Below are 17,290 nucleotides of genomic sequence, written 5' to 3'. Positions count from 1 at the left end.
CTGTCCACCCTCTGCTTTAACTTCTTTTCTGGCTCGTCTCCTGCTTACTTTTCTGAACTCCTCACCGTCTATTCTCCAGCAAGACAACTCCGTGCCTCTTCTGACTGTCGCATCCTTACCATTCCACACACCAAAACCAAAACATACGGACAACGCACTTTTACTTTCTGCGCACCCACACAATGGAATTCTCTCCCCTTTCACATCCGCCACTCTCAGTCACCCCAAGCATTCAAACGAGCACTTAAAACGCACCTCTTCAAGAAATACAACCCCTGATTTTGTTTTCTCAGTCCATCAGTAGGCTACATGTAGCGTATTTGTTGTTTTAGTGATAATGTATATAAACATCTAGGACTGTTTTCAGCATTGTTGATAACATGTTCTGTTTGATTAAGGGTATTCAGCTGGTATTTCCTTGTTTTTTACTACCTATTTTATTCATTTTTTATTACTTAGTTAGTGGAAGAATCTTTTGTAATGTATGTTTGATGGTGTATGCTTTTAATTAAGCGTTGTTGACTATGAATGTAGATGTAAATGCTTGTATAACTGTGTTTTAATTTTAAATGTGTCAAGCGCAAAGAGCATAATTGTAAAGTTATGATGTTGCGCTATATAAATGCTCATTTATTATTATTTAAGTTATTGAGACATCCCAGTGCACTAAGGGATTTATAGAGCAAATCGAGAAAATTCATTATTGAACGAAGCGCATAGCGCTGAGTTCAATAATTATTTTCGAGATTTGCTCTATAAATCCCTTAGTGCACTGGGATTGTTTCAATAACGATATTGTCAGTACCGCCATAGAAAAAAGAAGATTCCAAACGCACACTTTGCTACGCGCATTTGAATAGGCATAACTGTGTGGTCAGGTCGTGTACAGTAAGATCTACTTTTGTGTGGGCCGGTGTCTCAAGTGTGTCGTGCTTTCGTCACACGCATTTTAATTTCTGTTGGTAAATTCCAGTGTAGTGTTAAAGCTGAACAGTGATGATCTTTCAGAGAGACCTCATTTGAACTCTGAGAAAGGACTCTGCTCTTCATTATTTGCGATTCGAAACCTTCAGTCGAGCGTCGATGGATTGACTGTGCGGAGTGACTCCCCTTGAATTGACTACCCCACGATAGACTTCGACTGTTCGCACATTTTCAAAATAAATGTGGCATATATCTCGTGTTGTATCTTCACTCATCGGGGAGTCTGATACTAAATATGAACGGTAAGAATGCTCTGAACCCTACACGTATTATATCCCCATCGTTTTTTCGTTCACATTTGCCCAACATGTTAATTTGCTGAGCGGGGTTTATGTCGTCTGCTACTGCTAGGCTAGAACAATCGAACCACTGCAGTCTGCACTGTCACTGAGTCTGCACGAATAAGGCAGGCTGGTAATAAGTCTTATAATTATATGGTAAGAACGTTCTGAACCCTACACGTTTTCGATTACGATTGTTCTTGCCTTGAAATAATAATTCGGAAACCATTCATTTACTGAACTGATGCAGTCGTATTTCAGTGTAGTCTGCTAGAGTCGATCGAATCAGTCTTCCAAATGCTGTGTACGTTATCGGAATAACACTTGTGTTTTCTGTTAGCCGCTGGGAATTGTATACTAACTCATCATTTGGAAATGTGGATGATAAGCTACATGCCACTAACACGGCATATTATGAGAAGAATCTATGCAAGTCGGCGAAAATGAGATGAAACACAGCGGCTTCTAGTTTTAGATCACTGGCACTGGCACAGGCACATGCAATCTGTCAGAAAAAAAACCCACTTCTGCTTTAATTGAGAAGCAGGGAATTTATGGTCATTTGGTATTGTGGAGAATATAAGCTACATGTCATTAATTAATTCTGAGGATGAGAGTACAGTCTCGCTTTGGCAAAGGGCGTAAGAATACGCTCTGTGGAAAAGTTAGCGCACTCCAAGAGTGCGCTAACAGATTTAAGCGCATCGCCATTAGCCAATCAACTGGTTCACATCAGTCATGTGACACCAGTACTTACTGACAATTATTATTATTATTATTATTATTATTATTATTATTATTATTATTATTATTATTTAAGTTATTGAGACATCCCAGTGCACTAAGGGATTTATAGAGCAAATCGAGAAAATTCATTATTGAACGAAGCGCATAGCGCTGAGTTCAATAATTATTTTCGAGATTTGCTCTATAAATCCCTTAGTGCACTGGGATTGTTTCAATAACGATATTGTCAGTACCGCCATAGAAAAAAGAAGATTCCTAACGCACATTTTGCAATGCGCATTTGAATAGGCATAACTGTGTGGTCAGGTCGTGCACAGTAAAGATCTACTTTTGTGTGGGGTGTCTCAAGTGTGTCGTGCTTTCGTCACACGCATTTTAATTTCTGTTGGTAAATTCCAGTGTAGCGTTAATCTGAACAGTGATGATCTTTCAGAGAGACCTCATTTGAACTCGGAGAAAGGCTCTTCATTATTTGCGATTCGAAACCTCCAGTCGAGCTTCGACGGATTGACTATGCGGAGTGACTCCCCTTGAATTGACTCAAAGCGGGACTCGACGGTTCGCACATTTTCAAAACAAATGTGGCATATTTCTCGTGTTCTATGATCTATCTTCACTCATCGGGGAGTCTGATACTAAATATGAACGGTAAGAATGCTCTGAACCCTACACGTATTATATCCCCATCGTTTTTTCGTTCACATTTGCCCAACATGTTAATTTGCTGAGCGGGGTTTATGTCGTCTGCTAGGCTACCTGCCAACCTGGGCAATGGAACGACTGCAGTCTGCACTGAGTCTGTACGCATAAAGCAGGCTGCTAATAAATCTTATATATGGTAAGAACGTTCTGAACCTTACACGTTTTCGATTACGATTGTTCTTGCTTTGAAATAATAATTCTGAAACCATTCATTTACTGAACTGATGAAGTCGTATTTCTGTGTTGTCTGCTACAGAGTCGATCGAGTCAGTCTTCCAAACTGGTCTTGCTGGTACGTTATCGGAATAACACTTGTGTTTTCTGTTAGCCGCTGGGAATTGTATACTAACTCATCATTTGGTAATGTGGATGATAAGCTACATGCCACTAACACGGCATATGAGAAGAATCTATGCAAGTCGGCGAAAATTAGATGAAACACAGCGGCTTCCATTTTTTTAGATCACTGGCACTGGCACAGGCACATGCAATCTGTCAGAAAAAAAACCCACTTCTGCTTTAATTGAGAAGCAGGGAATTTATGGTCATTTGGTATTGTGGAGAATATAAGCTACATGTCATTAATTAATTCTGAGGATGAGAGCACAGTCTTGCTTAGGCAAAGGGCGCAAGAATACGCTCTGTGGAAAAGTTAGCGCACTCCAAGAGTGCGCTAACAGTTTTAGCGCATCGCCATTAGCCAATCAACTGGTTCACATCAGTCATGTGACACCAGTACTTACTGACAATTATTATTATTATTATTATTTAAGTTATTGAGACATCCCAGTGCACTAAGGGATTTATAGAGCAAATCGAGAAAATTCATTATTGAACGAAGCGCATAGCGCTGAGTTCAATAATTATTTTCGAGATTTGCTCTATAAATCCCTTAGTGCACTGGGATTGTTTCAATAACGATATTGTCAGTACCGCCATAGAAAAAAGAAGATTCCAAACGCACATTTTGCAACGCGCATTTGAATAGGCATAACTGTGTGGTCAGGTCGTGTACAGTAAAGATCTACTTTTGTGTGGGGTGTCTCAAGTGTGTCGTGCTTTCGTCACACGCATTTTAATTTCTGTTGGTAAATTCCAGTGTAGCGTTAATCTGAACAGTGATGATCTTTCATAGAGACCTCATTTGAACTCGGAGAAAGGACTGTGCTCTTCATTGTTTGCGATTCGAAACCTCCAGTCGAGGTTCGACGGATTGACTGTGCGGAGTGACTCCCCTTGAATTGACTCGAAACGGGACTCGACGGTTCGCACATTTTCAAAACAAATGTGGCATATTTCTCGTGTTGTATCTTCACTCATCGGGGAGTCTGATACTAAATATGAACGGTAAGAATGCTCTGAACCCTACACGTATTGTATCCCCATCGTTTTTTCGTTCACATTTGCCCAACATGTAAATTTGCTGAGCGGGGTTAATGTCATCTGCTACTGTGCTAGGCTACAGAGTCGATCGAGTCAGTCTTCCAAACTGGTCTAGCTGGTACGTTATCGGAATAACACTTGTGTTTTCTGTTAGCCGCTGGGAATTGTATACTAACTCATCATTTGGTAATGTGGATGATAAGCTACATGCCACTAACACGGCATATGAGAAGAATCTATGCAAGTCGGCGAAAATTAGATGAAACACAGCGGCTTCTATTTTTAGATCACTGGCACTGGCACAGGCACATGCAATCTGTCAGAAAAAAACCACTTCTGCTTTAATTGAGAAGCAGGGAATTTATGGTCATTTGGTATTGTGGAGAATATAAGCTACATGTCATTAATTAATTCTGAGGATGAGAGCACAGTCTCGCTTAGGCAAAGGGCGGAAGAATACGCTCTGTGGAAAAGTTAGCGCACTCCAAGAGTGCGCTAACAGTTTTAGCGCATCGCCATTAGCCAATCAACTGGTTCACATCAGTCATGTGACACCAGTACTTACTGACAATTATTATTATTATTATCCCCGAGCAGGCTATAGGCGTGACGGGAGCCTTGTTCAGGCAAGCGCACCCGACGAGAGATGATATCGTGCGTTTCCTCACGCTTCTCAGCCGCTCCCTCCTACTGCGTCACGGGAGGGGGAGTCGTTAAACTTTCATGGCTGACCTGATGTCTATCTTACGATCTCGGGTGGGAGCGTGCTGGGGAAGTACCCGTAATTCTTTCATCTCGTGTTATCGTTACGCTCAAGTGGTTTGCTAATCCGTTGCTTTATGTCCTGGCTTTAACACTGCCATTGAGCGTCGTGCGTGGACAATGATAAGGCCAGAAATGGAGAAACAAAATTATCGGTTGTAATCACACTAGGAGAACACAACACAACGCTGGAAGAATGTTTTTGTTTAAGCCAAGGACATGTTGCGTGCCTTCGCTGGAATCCTTGCTGCTGTGAGGTCTATAGGTCATTGAGAAAGTGCGGAAGAGTTAAACGTACAACGTTCAATTTACGCGGAGTAACCCAGTAGCTGAATTTGCAAATGAAAATGTGTGAATATTTTACAGAATTTGGAGTCTGTTCGCTATTTCTGACGTTAAGATATCCCCGAGTTCGCAGCGTTTGGTTGCTTCTTAATAGTTAGTCAACGTGAAGTGACCCAGATCAGAAGTTAATGGCATCTACATTAACATGCAATACTTGTTTGTGTATTCATGAACACCGTTGTTCCCTTATGCCACGAACTTAAACGTATCTACCAATATAATCAAGACTTTACACGAGTATCAAGTTCTGTTACAAAAAAAATCATGAAATGAAAGTGATGCCTGTTCTGTAAACTTATTACGCACATCACATTACAGGTTGGCTAGAGGAGCAATGTAGGTACGCACACTGACATGGGAGGCCAGCGGTAGCATTGTAACACTCCCTTTTAAAGTCATTATACACCACAACCCGTCACAGGTTATTGACATGAGACAAAGCCACTCACGTCAAATGGTCCTCGGAGTAGAGGGGATTCCCAATACAGTGGAGCCTCTTTTTTAAGACTTCAAACAATCTGAGAAAAACAGGTCTAACAAAGGGATGGAGTTATAAAAGGTGGTAATATTTACAAAGGTTATGACGGACAAGTCTGAGAAAACAAGGTCTAACAATGGGAGGAGTGTTACATTTGGGGTCCTCAAGGGGGGTTTCACTGTGACAGCGTGAGAGGCAGAAACGTTTGCGTGACTTTTGTGGGGACACTTTTTTTCCCCGCATGGGAGCCGGAGGTAACGGTTGAAACTTACTTCTGTATTCCGTTTGATGGGGGAAAGTTCCGGGGGATGGTTGTGTTTCGTCAAGGAGTCATTGCACCCTTTAGAATTGTGTGCAGGTCATGTCGTGCGTACACGTACGTGCAACACGCGATTTGGACCTAATTCCTCATTTGAAATGCCATTCGCACGTCCTTGTTATGCGTTTTATGTCTGTTTGGATTTGTTTGATGCCGTTGTTCTGCGGTTGTTTTGTGTGTGTGTGTGTGTGTGTGTGTGTGTGTGTGTGTGTGTGTGTGTGTGCGTGTGTGCGTGTGTGTGAGCGCGTGTGAATTTGCTTGATACTTTAATGCTATGGTTTTGTGCACAGACAGCATCCAGCTTCAGGGTGTTGGGCATGTGGCACTTTTATTCCATGTACCAACTTGAAAACCTTGGTTGACAATAAAGAGAAAGGGGATGAGGAGAGGAGGGTGTGTATCTGGGTTTGTGATGATACTGTACCATTATTGTTCGCCTTGAGCGAGACGTCGGCCAACGTCGACATGCAAGAAGGAATGTCCCTTTAATCGACTTGTCTGAAAGGTATCAATCTGTACATCTGGCAGAATCTGGAGACAGATTAAATCTAATTACTGTTGGGTGCGTCTGCGCCTGAATCCGCCGACTCACACATGCACTGCCTGATGTCTATCAGGATTCCTAAGCTATAAAAACAGAACGGAAACAGCAAAAAGGACATCGACAGAAGACGGATGTTCATGTCAATACATTAATAATGAAACGGGCACACTGATCCATGCAGTCGTGTGTGTGGAGGGGGACGAGGGTGGGGGGAGGGGAATGAGATGGTGTGTGTGTGTGTGTGTGTGTGTGTGTGTGTGTGTGTGTGTGTGTGTGTCTGTGTGTCTGTGTGTGAGTGTGTCTGTGCGTGTCTGTGTCTGTGTATCTAGGACAAAAAAGTAAATAAATACAACTACATTGAATAAAAACAAAAACTGAAGCAAATGACACGTTCGTAGAAAAAAAACGACAGTAGTGATTACCCTTGCGGCTGTGGCCAATCAGTCAAAAATGTTAAAAAAAAATAAAATGTTAAAGCTAACGCAGACACGCGCTGTCAGACGAGACTTGCCACATTTTGTGCACTTGAATTGTTACATTCGTTTTTGTTTGGAAGGCAAAACAAATATATATATATGATACCATCTTGAGGCGGGTACTTAATGCACCCAAGACGATGAAAGATTGATGATCTGTGTGGCGCAGAAATGCATTGCAAGATTATTTAATGAAGAGGTTGTTCGCCTCGGATCAACGTTGATTTGGAGTAGGAAAGTAATGAGTGAAACACGCATTAGCAAAGTCTAAACACCTTCCCGAAAATCTGTGTCTACCTTGTAAGTGTAACTACGAAGCGGTTTGTTCCTATCCCTTCTTCAATGGAAAGCATACTTCTGGATGAGGGACATAATTATAGGTTTGGGATGAGGGGGTAGGGCGGGGGGGGGGAGGGGGGTTGGGGCTGGGGTTGCAAGACTTGCTTAATTTGCACGAGCATTGTTTGGTTTTTGTTAAACTGAGAAACAAATAACTTATGCTTGAGAATACACGAAATAACACATTTTAATTTGCTTTTTCGTTTTCTAGATAGGTTTGAAAGTAGTAGGACTCGCTGACCTGCAGCGAGAAGTTTTCGGGAACAAAGAGAAAACAAACATTATTCACGCTAAAAGATGATATTCCACCAGACACAGACAAAAGAAATGGACCTTGAGACCACAGTCAATGAAAAATGCATAGATAATCTATTTTGCATGCTGCCAAGGGAGATTCGTCAATTCCTTACCTGGCAGTTTTGTCTATCAACCCGTCTGTTCTCGATGATAAAACGGGTTTATATCGCATCATCGTGAAACTGATGAAACAAAAAAACCAAGAAGATAAATGTTGGGTAAAATAGAATGCTAAAACAGTAGTCCTGTAGCTGACGGTCATATTTGGGGACATGTACATAGTTTACCTTGCAGTCTTATGTATTGCCTCGTCTGGAAGATAAAACGAACGGGTATTATCTGACAACATCATGAAACTGGCGAACCTGAAACCAAAACGGTTACCATATTGGTAGTGTTAAGGAATAAAAGTTGATCAGTAAAGCATAGTAGATGGGATATTTTAAATTGAAATAGTTGATTTCTTGTGATCCGTTAACTTTGAAGTAGACAACTAATAGTATGGAAATCTAAAAATCTCACGCGTATAATACGTTTTGGTTTCAGATGTTTTCACATGTCAACCAATGAGCGTGACAGTTTTAAGGAACACGAGAGTTCAAACGAATAGACTAAAATATGACTTTGAGCGTGTGGCTCTATTCGGGTATATATTTAACAGTGTTTTTTGGGTTTTTTAAATGTGAAAAAGTACGTGTATACAGGGCTCAAACCGCGAAAGCTGGAAACAAGAAATTTGGCAGAAGATAATATAAGTTGTATAGGTTTGCTTCGATATGTATTACTATTTGATTCGGCATTGTGTGCAGTATTATTTATTTGTGTATGTTTTTGTAAGGATTTGCGCCATATCCATATCCTCGTTATTTGTATTATTATAGTGCTAATCGGTCCGAACGTTTTTTTTCTTTCTTACGCACTATATACAAGTTGCTTTTATTTCTATTTTGAATCATTTAAAAGCAAAACAAAACCTACCCCTCAACCAGACTAGACATGTTATCGAGAAGATGAAAGGCTGCCGATCTAAAGAATTTAAACTCATTGCCGAGGCGTTTGAAAGTTAATCAGGAAAGTAGGCCAAGACCACGGAATCGATGACCCAGTTCCTGTAAAACCAAGGTTAAGAGAGCTGCAGTAGAAAATGAACGAGGAGGTAACTTGAAGGGGGAGAGAGAGAGAGAGAGAGAGAAAGAGAGAGAGAGAAAGAGAGAGATACAGAGAGAGAGAAAAAAAGAGAGAGAGATACAGAGAGAGAGAGAACAAGAACAAGAACAAGAACAAATCTTTAATTGTCTAAGGCCACAGCCCCTTACAATAGTGGTTAAAATAACAGCAATAGTATCTGCACAGTTATAAATTATAGTCACGCATAAAATTCAGCAAATACATTAAGACCCTGATGACATGTCACTGAACCTGATTTATAAGGGTTCGTCTCTTCTGTAACATGAAGAACACAAATCTGCTGAAGCTGTTCATCACATTATCCTCATTACTGCCACAGAAATACACAAGTTGTTGTTGCAGCGTCTTAGAGTTCGAGATGTTCAAATACTTTGCTCGAAGGTCTTGATAAAAAGGACATAAAAATACAACATGGTGTTCATCTTCTTTATCAGCTGTACAGAGAGGACAGTTTCTTGTCGCGGTTTGGTTTGGTGCGTACCGAAACTTGTGAGCGTTGATTTCGGATACTCCTGCGCGGAAACGAGTAAGAGCAACTCTGTACTTAATATCTTCGATTAATTCAATGTATTTCTCTTTTTCCAAGCATGTTTTGTAACAATTATAAATGTCGAAACGTTCACTGCATTCTAAAAAGGAGAACCATTCTTGACAAAAACAATCTTGTAAACGTCTTTTAAACTCTTGTAAGAAACACTTCTCATTCCCAACCATTCCGTACATCCACACAGCAGCAAAACCATTACAACATAAAAGACTCTGCACATGTGAGACCCAATGTGTGTGGCCCTTCGATTCGATGCCAAATTACATAAAGCTTTATATGCAATCTTGGAATATCTTGAATCAGGTTGCTTCAGCAGTGTAAACCAGTATTTCACACATCTGACTGCAGAGTTAATATACAGCGGATGTCTTCCCAATTCACCATACACAATGTTGTTTGGAGTTCGAATTGTCACTTTCAGAAACTTTTTACACGCAAACAGGTGGACCCTTTCCACTGAGAGTCATAGTTTCCATATCCCCATAGTTCTGAGAGAGAGAGAGAGAGAGAGAGAGAGAGAGAGAGAGAGAGAGAGAGAGAGAGAGAGAGAGAGAGAGAGAGAGAGAGAGAGAGAGAGAGAGAGAGAGAGAGAGAGAGAGAGAGAAAGATTATGGACCTCCCATTTATTGAATATATACAGCCTATATGGTGCAAGACCAGTTCAGTGCCTACTGTTCACCTGTAGCAAGCACATCATGCCAGTGATATTAGAGACTCGCTATTGCTCCTATGAAGGGAAGAAATGAAGAATGAAAAATTAACTGGACAGTTCCGGAAATTTCTAGAAGGTAAGGGAGATAACTCTTTTTTTTTGTATCCAAACAAAGGCGGTAAAGCTAATGATAATGGGATAGCGAGCGTCTTAAATTGCAACAGGGCTCCGCTTACTCCCGGGCGAAGAGAAAGAGAGTGTATGTCTGTGTGTGTGTGTGTGTGTGTGTGTGTGTCTGTCTGTCTGTCTGTGGTCGCCATACCTCTGAGATGGCAAGAGGCAGGAACAAGATAGTGTGCACGTACACTCCCTAGGTGCCGCAGATGTGCACCTGGGTTTTAGTTTCTTGATTCATTGTTTCCTTTCTCAGATTATGGACCTCCCATTTATTGAATACAGCCTATATGGTGCAAGACCAGTTCAGTGCCTACTGTTCACCTGTAGCAAGCACATCATGCCAGGCATATTAGAGACTCGCTATTGCTCCTATGAGGGGAAGAAATGAAGAAAGAAAAATTAACTGGACAGTTCCGGAAATTTCTAGAAGGAAAGGGAGATAACTCTTTTTTTGTATCCAAACAAAGGAGGTAAAGCTAATGATAATGGGATAGCCCCCCTTACTGACTCCGCTTACTCCCGGGCGAAGCCGGGCTTAACTGCTAGTTATACCAATAAAGAGGAGAGGGGCATGTTTAATAAAAAAAAAAATGAATACCATTTAAGACAAATATCATTTACTTTGACTTCATTACATAAGACAAATATCTGCTCTTAAAACTATCTGTGCTGGTAGTTTGCCTCAGGAATGTTGGAAGAGAGTTCCAGAGACTGCTACCTAAATACACTAAACTGGACTTAAACAGGTCAATCCGAGGAACAGGAGTGTTTAATCTCATAAATTGACGTGAATTCCTCATGGTAAAATTTGTACGTAAAGTTTCCGGTACACATCCAGTGATAATTTTGCTCATAAGGGTACATTTATTATAGCCAAGTCGAGAGAGAGAGAGAGAGAGAGAGAGAGAGAGAGAGAGAGAGAGAGAGAGAGAGAGAGAGAGACACACACAGACAGACAGACAGACAGACGGGCAGACAGACAGACAGACAGACAGACAGACAAACAAACAGCCAGCCAGCCAGCCAGGAAGACACACAACAACACACATAAACGGAGATACCGTGACACAGAAAATGACACAGAGACAGAAAGAATGGGACACAGTCAGATAATCACGAACAAACAAACAGACAGAATAATCACAGGGAGAAAAGACACATATCTAAAGAAAGAGTGAACGACCAAGCAATCAACGCACTTAGTCAACCGCCTGACGTTTAATTCAGCGCAAGAGCGAAGTGACAGCCCGGCAAAAAAGGTCTGCAGTAAAAGACAAGCGCTGTCTGTTAATGAGCCTGCCACACAGTTTCCCAGCTTCATAATGACAGAAAAACATGTCGATGTGCCTCGCACGTGCGTTCATAGATAAACACATGTTACGTACTTGTAGGTTGCTTTGGGAACTTATATTTTGTTAAGCGCGTCTAATTATCCATTGAGACTGACCTAAACAAAAAACTGAAGAGGAATTGCGATTAATACGTCTGATTGTACTGCTGAATGAACTGAATTAAAACAAACCTTTGTTTTTAAGTGTCTGACTATTCTTACACGCGTTCCGTTTGAATTGCCTTCGGGCACGGTCGATTTATCTGTAAAAGCTATTAGACGAAAAAGCAATTAGTGATTTCAAAAACGAGATAAATATAATGTGCATACAACTTAGTTGCCTAGAAATCTAGGTTAACAAAACTCAGGGGTCAGGACGTACACGATATAACAACAAACATCCAATACCTAAACAAACACCACTTAATTCTAAGTTGATTGGTGCTTATTTGAGGAAGGGATGGTGCGTCAATTAGTTGTTATCAAAGTGTGCCATTTGGAATCAAAAACGAAACAAACAACCATGCATTGAAACACACAACAAGCAAAATTGTGAAACGCATCTTCACAACAGAACATTGTTAGTTGTGTGTCTGCTTATATGTCATTCCGTGCAAAGAAATTGAAACACAAGAGTCTGCCAGAGTAATATTGGAAAGTGTGCATCGAACGCACATTTTAATTTCAAAACAAATTGTTTTCCCCATATCAATTGCCGACCCTTGCAAGGACAGTTTCGTTTCAACAACTCATTTGCAGACTTGCTCATCTCAAACCTGTTTTTGTTAAACCAAACTGGCCTATATTTTGAGATGATTGGATGTACATTATTTTTGGTAATATCATAATTGTATTTTTAAAACGTATTTGAACCGTTGTTTACGTTACGACAAGTAGAATTCGAAGAGTGAGCAAAAAACAAACGCATTGGGAGTGGATGGATGAAAGTTATTTGATTAAACCCCCACAATGATGTGCTTGCCAAATACATACTAACACATGCATTTTCCCCCAGTTTCTTGCAGTCGTTTTTTTTTAAAGAAAGTGCCTCTTTAAACCCATCATTCACACACACGCGCAACTCAACCCGACAGCTCGCAGTGAGGAAAGCAGCTCGCATGGTAAGCGTCTGTAATCTGCTCACTCAGTGATCTCTCACTTTGTCAACGGGTTCGTTCGACGTTAGCTGGAAAGCTGCTGTGAAGCTGAGCACTTAATTACACGACGGTGAAGAGTGGATAGTGTGACTCGGGTATAGGTGCGGCCAACCAGGAAAATTCGGGTACAGGAATGAGGATGATCTTTGTCAGTTTGACTCATCCTGTCAGTGTAAACTGCGTTGTCTTTTTTTTTTTTGGCTTAAGAGGTTTTGAAGTGGTTGTGTCTTCTTCTTTTGCTGTGGGAAATCGAGGAGTAAGTAGTGTGTTTGGTTTAGTGTGTGTGTGGGCGTGTGTGCGCGTGTGTGTTTATTTTTTATCATTTGTGTTAAACCTCATGTCACAATGTGTTTTAAATGGCTTCCGGGGGAAGTCATCAATTAGAATGTTATCTCGATCGGCCACACGTGTGAAACCTGTGCTAAAGTTATCATGATGTAAGCGATTTCTTTTTACTTGTTATGTCTGTTTCTCGACTTTATGTCCTTTATTTTCGTCGTCTGTTTGTTTGTTCGTTTGTTTAACGCCCAGTCCACCACGAAGGGTGATATCAGGACGGTGCTGCTTTGACATTTACCGTGCGCCACACACAAGACAGAAGTCGCAGCACAGGCTTCATGTCTCACCCAGTCACATTATTCTGACACCGGACCAACCAGTCCTAGCACTAACCCCATAATGCCAGACGCCAGGCGGAGCAGCCACTAGATTGCCAATGTTAAAGTCTTTGGTATGACCCGGCCGGGGTTCGAACCCACGACCTCCCGCTCACTGGGCGGACGCCTTACCACTAGGCCACCGTGTTGCGGTTATTTTCGTCGTCTGCACCCTGGATTTAATCATACAAGAGTTGAATTAAACTTTTCTTCAACAAATCTAAACAAATTAGACATACCGACTTAGGCTGCCCGTTATGTGTCACATATCATTAGAAAACACTGTCTACGCTATTTACAACGGTTAAAGATTTGAGAATATTAGTACCCGGCATTATCTGAACACGCATAAAAACAATGACAGTCTAGCACAATTGAAGTTGATCATTTAGCCCCGACAATGTAAGCGGTAAGAGCACGGACATGACATAACATTCGCAAAATTGATCTGTCAAAGTTTTGGTGACCTCATCGTTCGACGCTTCTGTTTTTGGTGTTTTAAAGATCAAGTTGAGACCTGTATATTACTGTTAATTACCTGTTAAAACTATCTCCGAATTATAAACTGCGGAATTCCTCATGAAACCTTTCACTGTTTGAGCCGTTGTTGGAGCCACTCCACACACCCGATCAATGCTAACGCTTGTGGGTTTGCAGGGTGATCTTAATTAAAGACATCAAAAAAGAAGATACCATATATTCAAGTCCCAGAAGCTGCTAAACAAAAATAAAAATCAATTAAGAAGCTTTTTATTTTGTTTTCAGCGTCTCGTCGAAGCAATAACACCAACCATCTGAAGATGTTGTGTTTTTAGTGTGTCCATAAAGCAACAGCGCAAACCGGAATTTATTCTGTTTCTGTGTTTTACCGTGTTCTTAAAAGTAAAAGTTAATTTAAATTAAAGTTAAACCAGAATTAATTGCAAAAAATGTCTCTGCTTTCGAGAAGAAACGAAAACAAAGCCCCACACCATTACTAATTCTGGAACTTTTTCTTTTTTAGCGTGACGGTAAGCGGCAACGCTGAATAGTGGAGTTCCTTCGCAGCTTCTGTAAATCCAGATTTTAAGAATTATCCTTCAAGTATAAACAAAAAACACACCAACAAAACAATGTTTCCCAGAATGTAAGAACTATCCTTCAAGTATAAAAACTGTATTCTGCTTTTGGGGCATCCCTGAAGTCAGAAAAAAAATCGAAATTGGTTCTAAAACGTCTTTTTATTTTCAGCGTGACATTGAACCCACAACACAAAACCTGAAAAACCGCCACCAGAGAGAGAGGGAGACTGGGAGACTGAGAGACAAAGAGGGTACTGCTCTAACTCCATTCACTTCTGATGTGGGAGAATCGGCTGGCACGACCGAAGCCAACAATTTACGAGCTCCATTACGAAGATCACGCTGCGTACACACCACGCACGATTGTGAAAAGTCACGAGCTCCTTTTGGGAACTGGCGAGCATCAGCCCTAAAGCTTGTGTCATAAAGTCCTGCAGGATTATATTGGACACGTTCCAGGCACTGCACGGCAAGAAGGCGTTTCGATGATCCAAGTGTACCCTGAGTGTGTCTGTGTGTTTGTTCTGTGAGTGATTCCAAGGAGATAATGTGTCTTGACGGATTTATTCGTGGTGGGCATGTTGAGGACAGAGCATAAACGGTGATCCACTGGGCTTGTGGTGGTATGCAGATTGTGTGATTGCTCGATACATTGTGAGTGATTCGATTTGTGGAAACATTGTGGATACGTTGATTGATGCATCGCGAGAGCTTTGGTGATGGGATATAAATCCTGGCGCATTTAGCAGTGATTTGTAGATACGCGTGTTTGATTGATATTCTGTGGAGGTTTCGGTGTCAGAACAACATTGATTGACTGATTGATTGATACACCATTGAGTGCTTTGATGACGGAATATAAATCTTGGTGCATTTAGTAGTGATTCGCAGATGCGTGTTTTTGATTGATTCTCTGTGGAAGTGTCCGAGTAAAAACAAAATAGATTACTGAATTGTGGGTCTTCCTACCACACAACATAAATCGTGTTCCATTTACATATAGGCGTGACATATTTACTGCTTTACTGACCTTTACATCACCTTTAGTGAGGCTTGCACATATCTTTATTGATTCAGAGTAGGAGTTATTTACACTGATAATTTCTTGCTTCTAAATTCAATAACGCAGTCTTAAACTTCTCTTCTCAAAATGTAACATTTACGGTTAAAAAGTGTGTCGTGTAAATTGTATTCAAATACATTCTCTCGGAAAATCCCAGGAGGGAAAAAAACATGCAGACAAAATACGCCCGCACTTCAAAGCCGCGTAGGATGACATACATAATTTTATATCAGAGGAAGTAATTGACATTGTCTTCCTGGTTGTGATGTCATGAAAGAATTAATGCGTGTAAAGACTTGTAAAAGGAAGTTTGCTTTCCAAGTTGTGTATTTTCAAAGGATATAAAACAGCAGCTACCGGGACATACAAGTTTTGAAGAGAAAACTTTTGTCCATGAAAATTGTGAAGAGTTTTGGGAGTACCCTCGGAGGTCTGGGGTATATGGAGTATCACCGCCACGCGTTCTGTCGACGCCGCCGCTGAAGGATGATGTTGAGAGTGTCTGTGATGGTCTTGGTGCCGCTGCTGTGGTTGTCCACGGCGGAACAAGGTGAGTTTTAGTGTTTGAAATTTGTGTCTGTAAGTTGTACTAGCTGAGTTGTTTATGTTGTTGTTTTGTTTGTTTGTGTATTTTTTTTTAATTTTACTTTTTACTTTTTTAATTTTATTTGCTGATTAGTTGATTTTCTTGCTTTTTTTATTTAGACATGCATTCATCTATAATTCATGTATTCATGTATTTATTCATTCATGTATTGAATGATGCATTCATTCATCGATTCATTTAATTATTTATTAACTCGTGTATTTATTTATGTATTGATTAATGTATGTATGTATTATTTATTTGTTCATTTTGTTCTCACTTTATTTATTTTATGTCTGCCTCTCTTTTAACATTTAGTCAATTAGTCAATAGTGGGTTTGTTCTTTCTCCCTTCCTTCCTTCCGTCTTATCGTAATGTCTCGGTGCGTATCTTCTTTCTTTCTTTTTGTATTTATTATTTCTTTATTTTGTTCTTAACTGATTGCGTGTTGTTTCTTCGACTTTTTCTCGAGTGTCTATTTGTTTTACACGTCTATGTGTTTGTTTGCTGATGGTTTTGCGTACTTGTAGTTCCAGAACTTGTGTTCTACTTTTGGGGTTTAAAAACTCGTTGGTTCTTCAACGCAGTTTCTTGATTTCTCTTTCTCAGTTCAAGTCATTTTAAATCGTTTTATTTTAGTTCCTTTCTTTGTTGGTTCAATGATTCACAGGAAGGTGGTTTTTTATGTCCGTCTTTTTGTCTCCGGTCTTCTTTCTCTTTGTTCCTTCGTTTTAACACTCACTGTGCTGCGTGGTTTGCGAACGACCCAGAGCCTCACAAAATCGTCTTTATCTCTGAAACTATTTGGAGTTTTTAATTGAGACTTCATGTAATCTCCAATCACTATACGGCCTTCCCATTGCCCAACGTGGAAAAGATTATCTTAGTAAACAAAAAAATAAACGATGACATAATTTGAACTACACAGTCCGGATGATGTGGGTCGTGGACGACCCATATGGAATTACGTAAGGGATTTTACGTTGTTTATTCCTATTCGGATGGCGTGGGTCGTGTACGACCCATACTTTTTACGTTGCATCCTTCTTTGGAAAGTATGGGTCGTACACGACCCACATCATCCGGACTGTGTAGTCCAAAGCGTGATCCGGTGAAGGTTAATGTTTTCCGTCGTCTGTCGTGTCTGTGGTTTTGCGCATGCTATGCTATGCTAACTTGGTTTATTTTTCTCCCCAGAACTAGCGTCTATTTGGG

General features: G+C 40.6%; 1 protein-coding gene across 1 annotated transcript in view; it reads left to right on the top strand.

Annotated features, from left to right (window-relative positions):
- LOC138976701 (kin of IRRE-like protein 2) overlaps positions 1–17,290 on the top strand; it is a gene marked incomplete in the record, with an annotated part of 167,169 nt that overhangs the window by 37,090 nt on the left and 112,789 nt on the right. The window contains 1 exon segment of the mRNA XM_070349573.1: positions 14,595–16,038. Coding sequence (XP_070205674.1) covers positions 15,975–16,038 — 64 coding nt within the window.

The sequence above is a fragment of the Littorina saxatilis genome, linkage group LG1 (genome assembly GCF_037325665.1).
Source record: "Littorina saxatilis isolate snail1 linkage group LG1, US_GU_Lsax_2.0, whole genome shotgun sequence".
Lineage (NCBI taxonomy): Eukaryota > Metazoa > Mollusca > Gastropoda > Littorinimorpha > Littorinidae > Littorina > Littorina saxatilis.
The sequence above is the reverse complement of the archived record's forward strand: the minus strand, read 5'-3'. Positions and strand labels throughout refer to the sequence as shown.